The sequence below is a fragment of the Megalobrama amblycephala genome, linkage group LG5 (assembly GCF_018812025.1).
Source record: "Megalobrama amblycephala isolate DHTTF-2021 linkage group LG5, ASM1881202v1, whole genome shotgun sequence".
Lineage (NCBI taxonomy): Eukaryota > Metazoa > Chordata > Actinopteri > Cypriniformes > Xenocyprididae > Megalobrama > Megalobrama amblycephala.
This window is the reverse complement of record NC_063048.1, coordinates 40,056,268-40,069,099: the sequence shown is the minus strand read 5'-3', so window position 1 is coordinate 40,069,099 and position 12,832 is coordinate 40,056,268. Positions and strand designations below refer to the sequence as shown.

General features: G+C 35.3%; 1 protein-coding gene across 8 annotated transcripts in view; it reads left to right on the top strand.

Moving 5' to 3' along the window:
* The window catches only part of dnmt3ab (DNA (cytosine-5-)-methyltransferase 3 alpha b), a 70,150-nt gene extending 60,518 nt beyond the window's left edge, over positions 1-9,632 (top strand). For 7 of the 8 annotated variants that reach the window (XM_048192264.1, XM_048192266.1, XM_048192262.1 and 4 more), the window contains 7 exons: positions 93-238; positions 1,499-1,589; positions 2,258-2,406; positions 3,994-4,079; positions 4,165-4,234; positions 4,461-4,579; positions 7,760-9,632. In XM_048192264.1, the coding sequence (XP_048048221.1) occupies positions 93-238; positions 1,499-1,589; positions 2,258-2,406; positions 3,994-4,079; positions 4,165-4,234; positions 4,461-4,579; positions 7,760-7,901 (803 nt within the window). In that variant the 3' untranslated portion in view covers positions 7,902-9,632. The remainder of the gene's footprint in view (positions 1-92; positions 239-1,498; positions 1,590-2,257; positions 2,407-3,993; positions 4,080-4,164; positions 4,235-4,460; positions 4,580-7,759) is intronic. The other variant, XM_048192265.1, reaches the window with a different exon arrangement.
* The last annotated feature ends 3,200 nt before the right edge of the window (positions 9,633-12,832 follow it).

Here is a 12,832-nt window from a genome sequence, read left to right as displayed (position 1 = left end):
GATAATCTGACATAATGCATTTATATTGTCCAATAATAAGCACAAAAAACTATTTTAGTTTTTGATTGTCGTGGGGTTTGTGATTATTTTAGGGCTGCTGGTTCTGAGGGAGCTGGGTATCCAGGTGGAGCGTTACGTGGCCTCAGAAGTGTGTGAGGACTCCATTACCGTTGGCCTCGTTCGGCACCAGGGACGCATCATGTATGTGGGTGACGTGAGAAATGTCACCCGTAAACATGTGAGTATGATCTTTCACCTCAGTTTAGTTATTTAAAAGTCTGCACATTTATCTGCCATCTTGGAAACCTGGCGGCAGCTCTTATCTAATTCGCAAAGACATCGAATGTTTTTTTACAAGATGTAATATAAGTCTAAGGTGTCCCCTGAATGTGTCTGAGAAGTTTCAGCTCAAAATACCCCATAGATTTTTTTTAATTAATTTTTTTAACTGCCTATTTTGGGGCATCATTAGAAATGCGCCGATTCATGCTGCGGGCCCTTTAAATCGCACGCTCTCTGCCCTAGGAGCTTGTGCTTGCCTTTAACAGCGTAAACAAAGTTCACACAGCTAATATAACCCTCAAAATGGATCTTTACAAAGTGTTTGTCATGCATGCTACATGCATGCGCCGGATTATGTGAGTATAGTATTTATTTGGATGTTTACATTTGATTCTGAATGAGTTTGACGCTATATGCTCTGTGGCTAAAGCTAACATTACACACTGTTGGAGAGATTTATAAAGAATGAAGTTGTGTTTGTGCATTATACAGACTGCAAGTGTTTAAAAATGAAAATAGCGATGGCTCTTGTCTCCGTGAATACAGTAATAAACGATGGTAACTTTAACCACATTTAACAGTACATTAGCAACATGCTAACAAAACATTTAGAAAGACAGTTTACGAATATCACTAAAAATATCATGTTATCATGGATCATGTCAGTTATTATTGCTCCATCTGCCATTTTTCGCTATTGTTCTTGCTTGCTTACCTAGTCTGATGATTCAGCTGTGCACAGATCCAGACGTTAATACTGGCTGCCCTTGTCTAATGCCTTGAACATGAGCTGGCATATGCAAATATTGGGGTCATACATATTAATGATCCTGACTGTTACGTAACAGTCGGTGTTATGTTGAGATTCGCCTGTTCTTCGGAGGTCTTTTAAACAAATGAGATTTATATAAGAAGGAGGAAACAATGGAGTTTGAGACTCACTGTATGTCATTTCCATGTACTGAACTCTTGTTATTCAACTATGCCAATATAAATTCAATTTTTAATTCTATGGCACCTTTAAATCTTCATAACTGTAGGCCATTATCGAAAACTATCACTAGTGATTTCTTCAGGTTAAAATTGTATCAGCTTTTTTTTTTTTAAATGGTCTTTCTCCTCTATGTACTGTCTATGTTCATACTTGACAAAATACTTAACACACTTCTGTTCATCACTATATTCAATGTTTCATGTTTATTTCAATATTTCACAGATCCAGGAATGGGGTCCTTTTGATCTTGTCATAGGTGGAAGCCCGTGCAATGACCTCTCCATAGTGAATCCAGCAAGAAAAGGTCTCTACGGTAGGAGTATCTTTAGCTGATGTGTTTTCTAGTCTTAGTCATATCAGTTAGCTGTGGCTAGTATGAGTGTTTCAAACTTACTCTAGCATTCAAAAGTTTAGGGGCAGTACGATTTCTTTTGTTGAAGAATTAATACTTTTATTGAGCAAGGACATATTAAATCTATCAAAAGTGACAGTAAAGACATTTATAATTATTTCTGTTGCTTTTTTAAAAAAGAAGAGAAAAGTTTCACAGTTTTAATGAAAAAGTTAAGAAGCATAACTGTTTTCATCATTGATAATAATAATAATAATAATAATAATAATAATAATAATAAATGTTTCTTGAGCAGCAAATCAGCATATTAGAATGATTTCTGAAGGATCATGTGACACTGAAGACTGGAGTAATGATGATAAATTCAGCTATGTCATCACAGGCATAAATTATATTTGAAAAAACATTTAAATATATAAAATATTTATTTTAAATTGTAACAATATTTACTGTTTTTTGTTCTTTTCAAGAAAATTTAAAATTACCATTTGTTTAATGTTAAATTACCAAACATTTGAATGGTAGTTAGTGCTTCACTTTATAACACAGCTCATATTTGTCTGTGTTCATTTTCATGATATTGTGTTTCTGTCTTTCTTGTTTTTTTGTAACACATCTCTCTATTTTAGAGGGCACGGGTCGGCTGTTCTTCGAGTTTTACCGGCTGTTACATGAGGCCCGACCGAAAGAGGGAGATAACAGGCCGTTTTTCTGGCTCTTTGAGAATGTGGTGGCCATGGGCGTCAGTGACAAGAGGGATATCTCACGCTTTTTAGAGGTGCACAAATGACCAAGGGCCAGTTGCATAAACACAGTCGCTAAGTTAAAAGGATTAGTTCACCCAAAAATTAAAATTATCCCATGATTTACTCACCCTCAAGCCATCCAAGGTGTATATGACTTTCTTCTTTCAGACGAACACAATCTGAGTTATATTAAAAAATATCCTGGCTCTTCCAAGCTTGATAATGGGAGTGAATGGGGGTGCTATTTTGAAGGCCAAAAAAGCACATCCATCCATCATAAAAGTAATCCATACGGCTCCAGTGGGTTAATAAAGGCCTTCTGAAGCAAAGCGATGGGTTTTTGTAAGAAAAATATCCATATTTACAACTTTATAAACTGTAATAACCAGCTTCCGGCAAACATCCATTTTTTTCTTACAAAAACTTCACTTGAAGGTCCTTATTAACCTGTGGGAGCAGTATGGATTACTTTTATGCTGGATGGATGCGCTTTTTTGGGCTTCAAAATCCCCATTCACTCCAATTATAAAGCTTGGAAGTGCCAGGATATTTTTTAAAGGTGGGGGTGGGGTATGTATTTTTTCAACAACACTGTTGGACATTGTTGATATTTGAAATCAACCCAAACAAACCCACCCCTCTCCTCATTGCTCCGCCTCCAAAACTTACACACGCAATGTGAGAGTGGATGTCTGTTCATCACAGCTGATGCGCAGCAAAATGCTTCAAGCAACAAAGTAGCACAAAAAATGAATGCGCACTACACACACGTGTAAATACAAACAAGTGTTCGTTGTTAGTCGCCAACAGCACAGCAGCTCCAGACAATCAAAACCCAGTGTTACTTACATGAGAAGGAATCAAAGCAGCCTCCATGTCTGTTTTCAGGCCTTCCCGCTTAGCTCTCTCCAGCACTGGATTTAAACATGGGTCCTAAAGTGCTTGCCCAGTCATAAACCTTCATTGCAGTGATATTCTTTTGTGCTGTTTTGTATTGTGTTTCATCATCTCTATTCTGCAATTATTTTTTTTTTTTTCAAATCTCCCTCTAATGCTGATTGGTTAGACGTTTGTTGTTGGTGTCGGCCCGACTAACTTCCAAACAGTGTTGTTGAAAAAATACATACCCCAGCTTATATATAACTCTGATTGTGTTTGTCTGAGAGAAGAAAGTCTTATACACCTAGCATGGCATGAGGGTGAGTAAATTGTGTGAACTATCCCTTTAAGAACTAGTCATTTAGTTAGGGTTAATCAGTCTTACTTTTCAGATTCAAATTAGACCAATCTTCCTTTTTATATAACGGCCTTAACAAAGTTATGACTGGTCTTGAAGAACAAAATTAGATTACTAACTTGCAAGACTAGTCTAAGCAGTTTATGCAACCAGCCACAATTTACCATGATGATTAAGACTCATATTGTCAGTGGGGCTTTAAAATAAACCAGTAGGTTTTGCTTCCACCTAGTGGTAAAATGACCTGCTGTGTAGGAACAAATTAAGCCCTCATATGCTTGCTAGCTCAAGATTTCAAAAGCTCATTAATTATTATATATTTAAACCAATATGGTATTTTATTATTTGTTTATTTATGCACATTTGTTTCTTTGTATCATAGTGCAACCCAGTGATGATCGATGCTAAGGAGGTGTCTGCTGCCCACAGAGCTCGCTACTTTTGGGGTAACCTGCCTGGCATGAACAGGTTAGTTAGACATGGACTCAACATTATTTTCTTTATTTAATCTCTCACTTTATCATTTCACCTCTCTATTTCCTTCTTCTCTCAGACCGTTGACTGCCATGTGCACTGATAAACTGGACCTTCAAGACTGTTTGGAGCATGGCAGGACAGCTAAGGTACCCATTAGACCAGGGATATCCAATCCTGCTCCTGGAGGACCAGAGTCCTGCAGAGTTTAGCTCTAACCTCAGTTTAACTGAACAAGCCAATCATGGTCTTACTAGAAACTTCCAGGTTCAGGCAAACTGGAGCTAAACTCTGCAGGACAGTGGCCCTCGATTTTTTCCATATAAAGCTTTGTACAGCAACACAAACAGCAGTTTCTTTTCACATCTTTTACAGTTTGATAAAGTGCGGACCATCACCACACGGTCAAATTCCATAAAGCAGGGCAAAGACCAGCACTTCCCTGTATTCATGAATGACAAAGAGGACATCTTGTGGTGCACTGAGATGGAGAGGTATGACCAGATGCCTTTATAAAGAAAATATATGTGCCATAAGCCCAAATGTAACACTAGCTATGTTTCCATCCACCTATTTTTATGCAAATTTTGGGATATCACATAAAACAAAAATGGTCACACTTTACAATAAGGTGTCATTTGTAACATTAGTTAATGTATCAACTAACAATGAGCAATACATTTGTTGCAGTATTTATTAATCTTAATGTAAGTTAATAAAATCCAGCTGTTCATTCTTTGTTCATGTTCACAATGCATTAACAAATACAACGTTTGATTTTAATAATGTATTAGCAGATGTTGAAATGAACGTTAACTAAGATTAATAAATGCTTTAGAAGTGTTGTTCATTCTTAGCTTATGTTAACTAAAGTATAACTATTGTTAACTAATGACTAACTTTATTGTAAAGTGTTACCCAATAAACACTGAATGGAAGAGCTAAGATGCACATAAATTTAAAAATGTGCATAAAAAAACATATGCGCTCAAAAAACTCACGCCTCAACAGAGGATGTGACCGGAAATATTAACCAGTGGACCGTTTTCATCGTTTGGTCATTCTGAAATGATCTTACACAATTGTGTTCCCAAACACCAGGGATACGCCTTTGAATGCTTGATATCACAACGTTTATTGTGATTATTTGAGGCGCAAGTAATTTATGATGTACAAAAAAGAGCCACAGTGGCTTCCCTGATTTCAGCAACTTCCGTTTGTATTACAGATATTTTGCACCAATTTCCCAGGAAGGGTTCTCTTGAACACGTGTGTTTTATGCAATATTCCAATTTTGCTCATAAGTTAAATTCACCTCTTTGGATGAAAACATAGCCACTGACATTTATCAGCAGAGTGACCCCAGTGAACAGTGATTTGATCTCCTATTGATTGAATCATCTGTCATCTACTGGCTGACTGAAACCATATCCTACTCAGTAGAACAGAAAATGACCACCACATATCAATACATGTCTCATGTAATCCATAACATTGATATAAACAACAATATAAAAACACAATGAAATGGTTTGACAAACACAATTTTCTTTCCTGTTTTGGTATATTTGATTTACACCTTTTTGGGGATTGATTTACGTAATCAGATTACTTTTTCGAGTAACCAGTAAAGTAACGCATTACTTTTTCAATTTACAACAAAATATCTAAGTTATTTTTTCAAATAAGTAATGCAAGTTACTTTTTCACATTTATTGACTGACAGCTCTCCTGTCCCCACATTGAGAGAAATAAAGTGTTGTGTGCGCTGTGTGAACATGATGGTTATTGTTGTTCTAGACTAAATGTGAACATGCATTTACTCAAAATGAATAAAAACAGTGAAATGCAATCTTCGAATTTTACGCAAACATGTAATAATTAACTATATTAAATTACACAAATATACTTTATGTATTTAATCTCACTTTATTAACCAATGTCTTTGCTGCTGACCTTCAATGATCCAATTCAACCATTCTAATAAGCAAAAATGACTTGGATTAGATTTAGAAATAAGAGTGTTGAACTTCTTTCTCCTGTATCTTATTCTTCTTTGATCCAGAATGGCAGCACAGCCGAAAGGTTTGTTTGAGCTGCGCCCTCTACTGTACAGGCGTAAATATGCATTTCCTTCTGCCTGAGGCTTATTCATGTCGTTATTATTTGCTTATTTGTTATTATTAAAAAAAAAAAATGTAACACAAAAGTAATGTAATGCATAACTTTTCATAAAAAGTAACTAAGCAACACAAATAGTTACTTTTTTGGGGGTAACGCAATAATGTAATGCACTACTTTTAAAAGTAAATTTCGCCAACACTGCCAACCACAAGTGGACTGTCAAGACAGAAAAGCAAATTGACAGACTGTTGCTTCCAGTTATACTTTTAAAATTTGTAGTGTTAGACAGTGCTTGAAGTGGGAAAAAAAGTGCTGGTACTCCTGATGCTCAGTTCAATACGTGTTCCTGTAGAAGGGAGGGCGCAGCGGGCTTCAATACGTGCAACATGTCGGAACTCCCGGTACGCATGGAAAACAGGCGGTACGTTGACGGTAAAAACTGTGTACCGACCCACATCGAGCACTTGTGTTAGATAAACCAGAGATACTCTGAATTCTTGTGTATGTCTATCATGGTTATAATAGTTAAAGGTGCCATCGAATGTTTTTTTACAAGATGTAATATAAGTCTAAGGTGTCCCCTAAATGTGTCTGTGAAGTTTCAGCTCAAAATACCCCATTTAGAATTTTTTTTAACTGCCTATTTTGGGGCATAATTCGAAATGCGCCGATTCATGTTGCGGCCCCTTTAAATTGCGCACTCTCTCGCTTGCCTTAAACAGTGCATAAACAAAGTTCACACAGCTAATATAACCCTCAAAATGGATCTTTACAAAGTGTTTGTCATGCATACTGCATGCATACATCAGATCATGTGAGTATAGTATTTATTTGGATGTTTACATTTGATTCTGAATGAGTTTGATAGTGCTCCGTGGCTAACGGCTAATGCTACACTGTTGGAGAGATTTATAAAGAATAAAGTTGTGTTTATGAATTATACAGACTGCAAGTGTTTAAAAATGAAAATAGCGACGGCTCTCGTCTCCGTGAATACAGTAATAAACGATGGTAACTTTAACCACATTTAACAGTACATTAGCAACATGCTAACGAAACATTTAGAAAGACAATTTACAAATATCACAAAAAATATCATGATATCATGGATCATGTCAGTTATTATTGCTCCATCTGCCATTTTTCGCTGTTGTTCTTGCTTGCTTACCTAGTCTGATGATTCAGCTGTGCACAGATCCAGATGTTAATACTGGCTGCCCTTGTGTAATGTCTTGAACATGGGCTGGCATATGCAAATATTGGGGGCGTACATATTAATGATCCCGACTGTTACGTAACAGTCTGTGTTATGTTGAGATTCGATTTTTGTGGAAACAAAATTTCATTGATGAAAAAAAGAACAGCATTTCACTTTTTTTTATCAATATAAGATTCTTCAATGCATCCTGTGTGATATTCCATATCTATAATACAACAATTATAATAAGCTGTACTAGATTATTCATAATCTATTCATATCACAAGAGTGTCGCATTTGTGAATACATTGAAACTAAACTGCTGCCCATTTCTCTTTTTCCTGGACGTCAGGGTGTTCGGCTTCCCTGTCCATTACACAGACGTGTCAAACATGAGTCGTCTGGCCAGGCAGAGGCTGCTGGGAAGGTCTTGGAGCGTCCCGGTCATCCGTCACTTGTTTGCACCACTCAAAGAGTACTTTGCCTGCGTCTGAACTCAAACCCAGTACAGATGAGAAAAATCTAAACCGATGTTATACCAAGAGCTTTGAAACCGAGCTCTCGTATGTTATTTGCAAGTTCAACATCAACAACAACAACACAAAAAAAAAAAGGTATTTCATGTTTTGTTTTGGGTTTTTTCTTCTGGTTTGGAATTAATTGACTCTCTTTTTTTTAAATTCTATTTAATTTTTTATTATCCATTTTACTTTTTAGCAGTGTTATCCAGTATTTGAATTATGTGTGCAAGCTATACTTGAGACACGGCCTCCTTTTAAGGCACTGAGAGACGATGTTACAATTCGAGGCAGAAATGAGACGGAAATCGCATTTAAACATTTCGACTCCTGAGTTTTTCGACTGTCGGGTCGCGGATCGATCTTATTCTCACGGTGCGCGTCTTTCCTCTCCTCCAGCGTCTGAGCCTTTGGTGAGAGAGTGGGGAAAAAAGGCTTTCTCTTCAGTGTCAGGGGAGCTTTGTCTTAACCAATCCAAAACACCAGATCACAAATACCTCTTTGTTTACAGTTTCTATACACGACTGAAGGTAATAAAGGTACTACTGTAATAGGTGACAATATGGTGCTTCAAGGTGGTGAAAAACATTGCAACTCATGTGGTGCTACTATGTTTTGTAGCGTCGCCAGGTAAAACGAATGACTGAAACTTTGAAAAAAAAAAGAAAAAAAAATATGTCAGGTCAAGCCGGGTCTGCCACATCTCATTTTATATCTTTTACAGCCTTTTTGTACAATATTCTCTGGTGCTCTTTTAAAAAAAACAACAAAAAAATAAAACAAAACACGCCTCAGCCTTTCAATCTTTGAGGTCTGCTTCCTTCAGTATGCCTGCAGTCTGAACGCATGGAACCAGCCACATGGGCGGTGATGTTTTTGTCATCTATACCTTGAAATCAAAGGCTGTGGTGAGCTACTTTTTTTCTAGTGTCACCCAGACCAGAATCATTACTGTACAACTCTTAGCGCGCGTGGCGTCCGCGGGGAGGATGGCGTCGGTCCTTCGTCGGCCAGGTGAATCGACCTTCAACTGCGGCGCCCGCGTGCTATTCTCAGTCAGGTGCAAATCTTTAAAGGTGCGGCTTCACAATGTTCTTCTACCTTTTTATAGCAATTTTTTGTGCTGTGTTACCAACAATATCGAGCACTTTTGTATATGTATACTTCTTTATTTCTTTGATATATTTTTTTTTTTTTTTTTTAAATCTTTCTCCTTGATTCTTGTGAATTGTTCTCTATTTTTTTTTTGGTTCTGTTAAATGATGTGAAACTCTTGCCGTTATATAAGGTAATACTTTGTTGTGTACAGTAGGGCTGTGCCAATAGATGTGAATGAATGAGCTAGGATAGAATAAATCCATCTGTCGTGCCGGTGGTGAAGGGGACGAATTCAAATAGCACCCCTCTCATGTTTCCATGTGCTACGGAGTCGCTTTATCATAACTCGCGTCGAGAAATAGGTTCTTATATAATCTCAAAGTGAGTGTGCTTGTTAAATATCCCTGTAGGAAAAGTAGTCGGATGGGGTGTCGGTATATGACATCGCACGGTCGTTAACTACGTCTGGTCCCTAGCGTAGATCTGAAAACATTATTATGTTTGCAAATGGTGGATGTTGACCATGTCAATATTTTAGTTATCACACAAGCTATATAGGCTAAATTTGGTTAGAAATGGGCTCTAATGGAATCCTTGTTAGGCTCTTTTTTTTATTTAAAGGATTATTTCACTTAAGATTTAAAATTTCCTGATAATTTACTCACCCCCATGTCATCCAAGATATCTTTCTTTCTTCAGTCGAAAAAAAAAAAAAAAAAATTCCAGGATTTTTCTCCATATAGTGGACTTCAATGGGGACCAACAGGTTGAAGGTCCAAAATGCAGTTTCAATGCAGCTTCAAAGAGCTCTACATGATCCCAGATGAGGAATAAGAGTCTTATCTAGTGAAACGATCGGCCATTTAAAAAAAAAAAAAAAAACATTTATAGACTTTTTAACCACAAATGCACGTCTTGCACTGCCACGCATGACGTAATCATGTTGGAAAGATCACACATGATGCAGAGCAGTGCAAGACGAGCATTTGCGGTTAAAAAGTATATACATTTTTATTCTTTTTTTAGAAAATGATCGATCGTTTCGCTAGATAAGACCCTTATTCCTCGTCTGGGATCGTGTAGAACCCATTGAAACTGCATTTGGACCTTCAACCCATTGGTCCCCATTGAAGTCCACTATATAGAGAAAAAACCTGGAATGTTTTCCTCAAAAAAAAAAGAAAGAAAGACATCTTTGGATGACATGGGGGTTAGTAAATGATCAGGAAATTTTAATTCTGAAGTGAACTAATCCTTTAAGGCATTGCACTGCTTACATACCTTAACATTTGTCATGTTCAGCAAAGTTTCTTCTTTTGTTTTCCAAATTTTATCGATGCCCAGATTTGTTTCTTTTTGTACATTTTGTACATAGAAATTGTCTGTTGCTTTTTTTTTTAAATGACCTATGAGATGTACAAATATAATTCTTTGCTAATATATATCATAGAATCAAAACAGCACTAAAATCGCAAGAGGGGGGTAATTGACAAAATGGCAACAGGCTAATTGACATAAGCTATAAAGCAGCAGGGTGTCTTTTGTAATTCATATTTATATGTGTCGAACGGGGGATAAAACTAAAGAATGAGTTCGCTTAGTGATTTTAACAGTCCCATCTTTACTGCACAGCCCTACATACAAAAGTGTGTTTCAATTTGCTTTTTAATTCTTTTTTTAAGTACTAAGAGAGGGATTGTAGGTGTTTCCTAAGGTGCTAAACATTTTATCTAATTGAGAAAAAATATATTATTTGGGAAAGAAATAAACGTGTCTTGATAATGATTGTTTTTTTCCATTTGTTTCTTGTAGTATTGGAGAAGCACTATTATTTTACTCTCTCATATAAAGATATTAACAAAGGCATTTTAACTTTGTACTTGAAAAAATGATAAATGATGAAAGATTCTTATATTGTTTTAGAATAGACATTGCTGTAGTTGGTGCTTATCTGTGGGAAAACATGTACTCATAATGGGAAATAACAAAAAAAATTGTAATAAATTTTGCTGTTAACATGTACTTGCTTAATATCCAGGCAGAATTGCTTCTAAGTCCTACATTCCATGCCATATATCCAGCCCTCCATCCTCTTTTTTTTTTTTTTTCATTTTTAAATTTTATTTCTTCTCTGTTTTGTTAAATTTATTTTCCGTTATTTGGGTATATATATATATATATATATATATATATATATATATATTTGGCTGTAACAGCCTCTTGTTTGCTCTCCTGACAGGTTCTCTGTATATCTCAGTGACACTGTTGATATTTGTGACCTCTGTTGTGTCATATAATTTTTTTTCAGGCCTTCTCTTCTTTTGCAATCAGCTCATACAGCAAATGTAGCAATCATTCGCCACCTCTCCCCCTTTCTTTCGTTATGTGCCCAGAACGAAGAAAAAAAGGCTCCTTATGTACTTGTGCTGGAGAACACTTGAATAAATGTATTGTTTTTTGTGAAAATGTTGTTTGTTTTTCTTTTCATAAGTATTTATAAGTGTTTACCATACAATACTCATATGATTACATTATTAATTAAAATTCTAATTAAAAATATATCATTTACATCTATGGTTTCTGTATAATATTCTGGAAAGAACATGCACAATATAATAATTTATATTATTTGTTATAACCATGTATGTGGAAACAATTTTATATGTGTGTGTTTATGTGTGTGTGTGTGTGTGTGTGTGTGTATATATATATATATATATATATATATATATATATATATATATATATACACACACACACACACACACACACACATAAACACACACATATAAAATTGTTTCCACATACATGGTCAGACATGCCCCTTTGCCATGCCTGGTTACTGGTTTAAACTTGGTCCAGGTTTGTAAAAGATTTTTGGCTCAGCACACCTTAATAGCTTCAACAATTGATTGCCAATTAAGTTTAGAATACAATGAACCAATTAGAACCCAGTTTAGGTCAGAGAGCTGCTAATGGTGGATATTTTGATGAATCGAAAATGTAAGTTTTTTCTATGTATAAACTGTTTATGTAAGAAAATATGTTTTCGTAGTTTGTGTTGTCCCTTATCAGTGCAAAATTATCACAAATGAAAAAGGATTCATGCCAATGTTGTCCAAAACCCCACTTTTCTAGGGCATTTCCAAACTTTTGGAGGGCAGTATATATATATACAAGTCATAATATAGTAAGGTATTTCTGATTTTTGTAATATTTTGTATACTTAGGTATATTTTAATTATTGTTTTAGTACATTATTCTGGAAATGACATAATATTTGTATTTAAATAATTATAACAATAATTATTATATTGTTATAATTATTTAAATAAACAAGTGTATGGACATATATATATATATATATATATATATATATATATATGAAGTGTATGGATATATATATATATATATATATATATATATATATATATATATATATATATATATGAAGTGTATGGATATATATATATATATATATATATATATATATATATATATATATGTGTGTGTCTGTGTGTGTGTGTGTGTGTGTGTGTGTGTGTGTGTGTGTCCCTGGACCACAAAACCAGTCATAAGTCACACAGGTATATTTGTAGCAATAGCCAACAATACATTGTACAATCAAAATTGTCGATTTTTCTTTTATGCCAAAAGTCATTGTGATATTAAGTAAATATCATGTTCCATATATTTTGTAAACTTTCTACTGTAAATATATAAAAACTGTATGTTTGTGAGTGGACATGCATTGCTAAGGACCTCATTTGGACAACTTTAGAGGTGATTTTCTCAATATCTTGATTTTT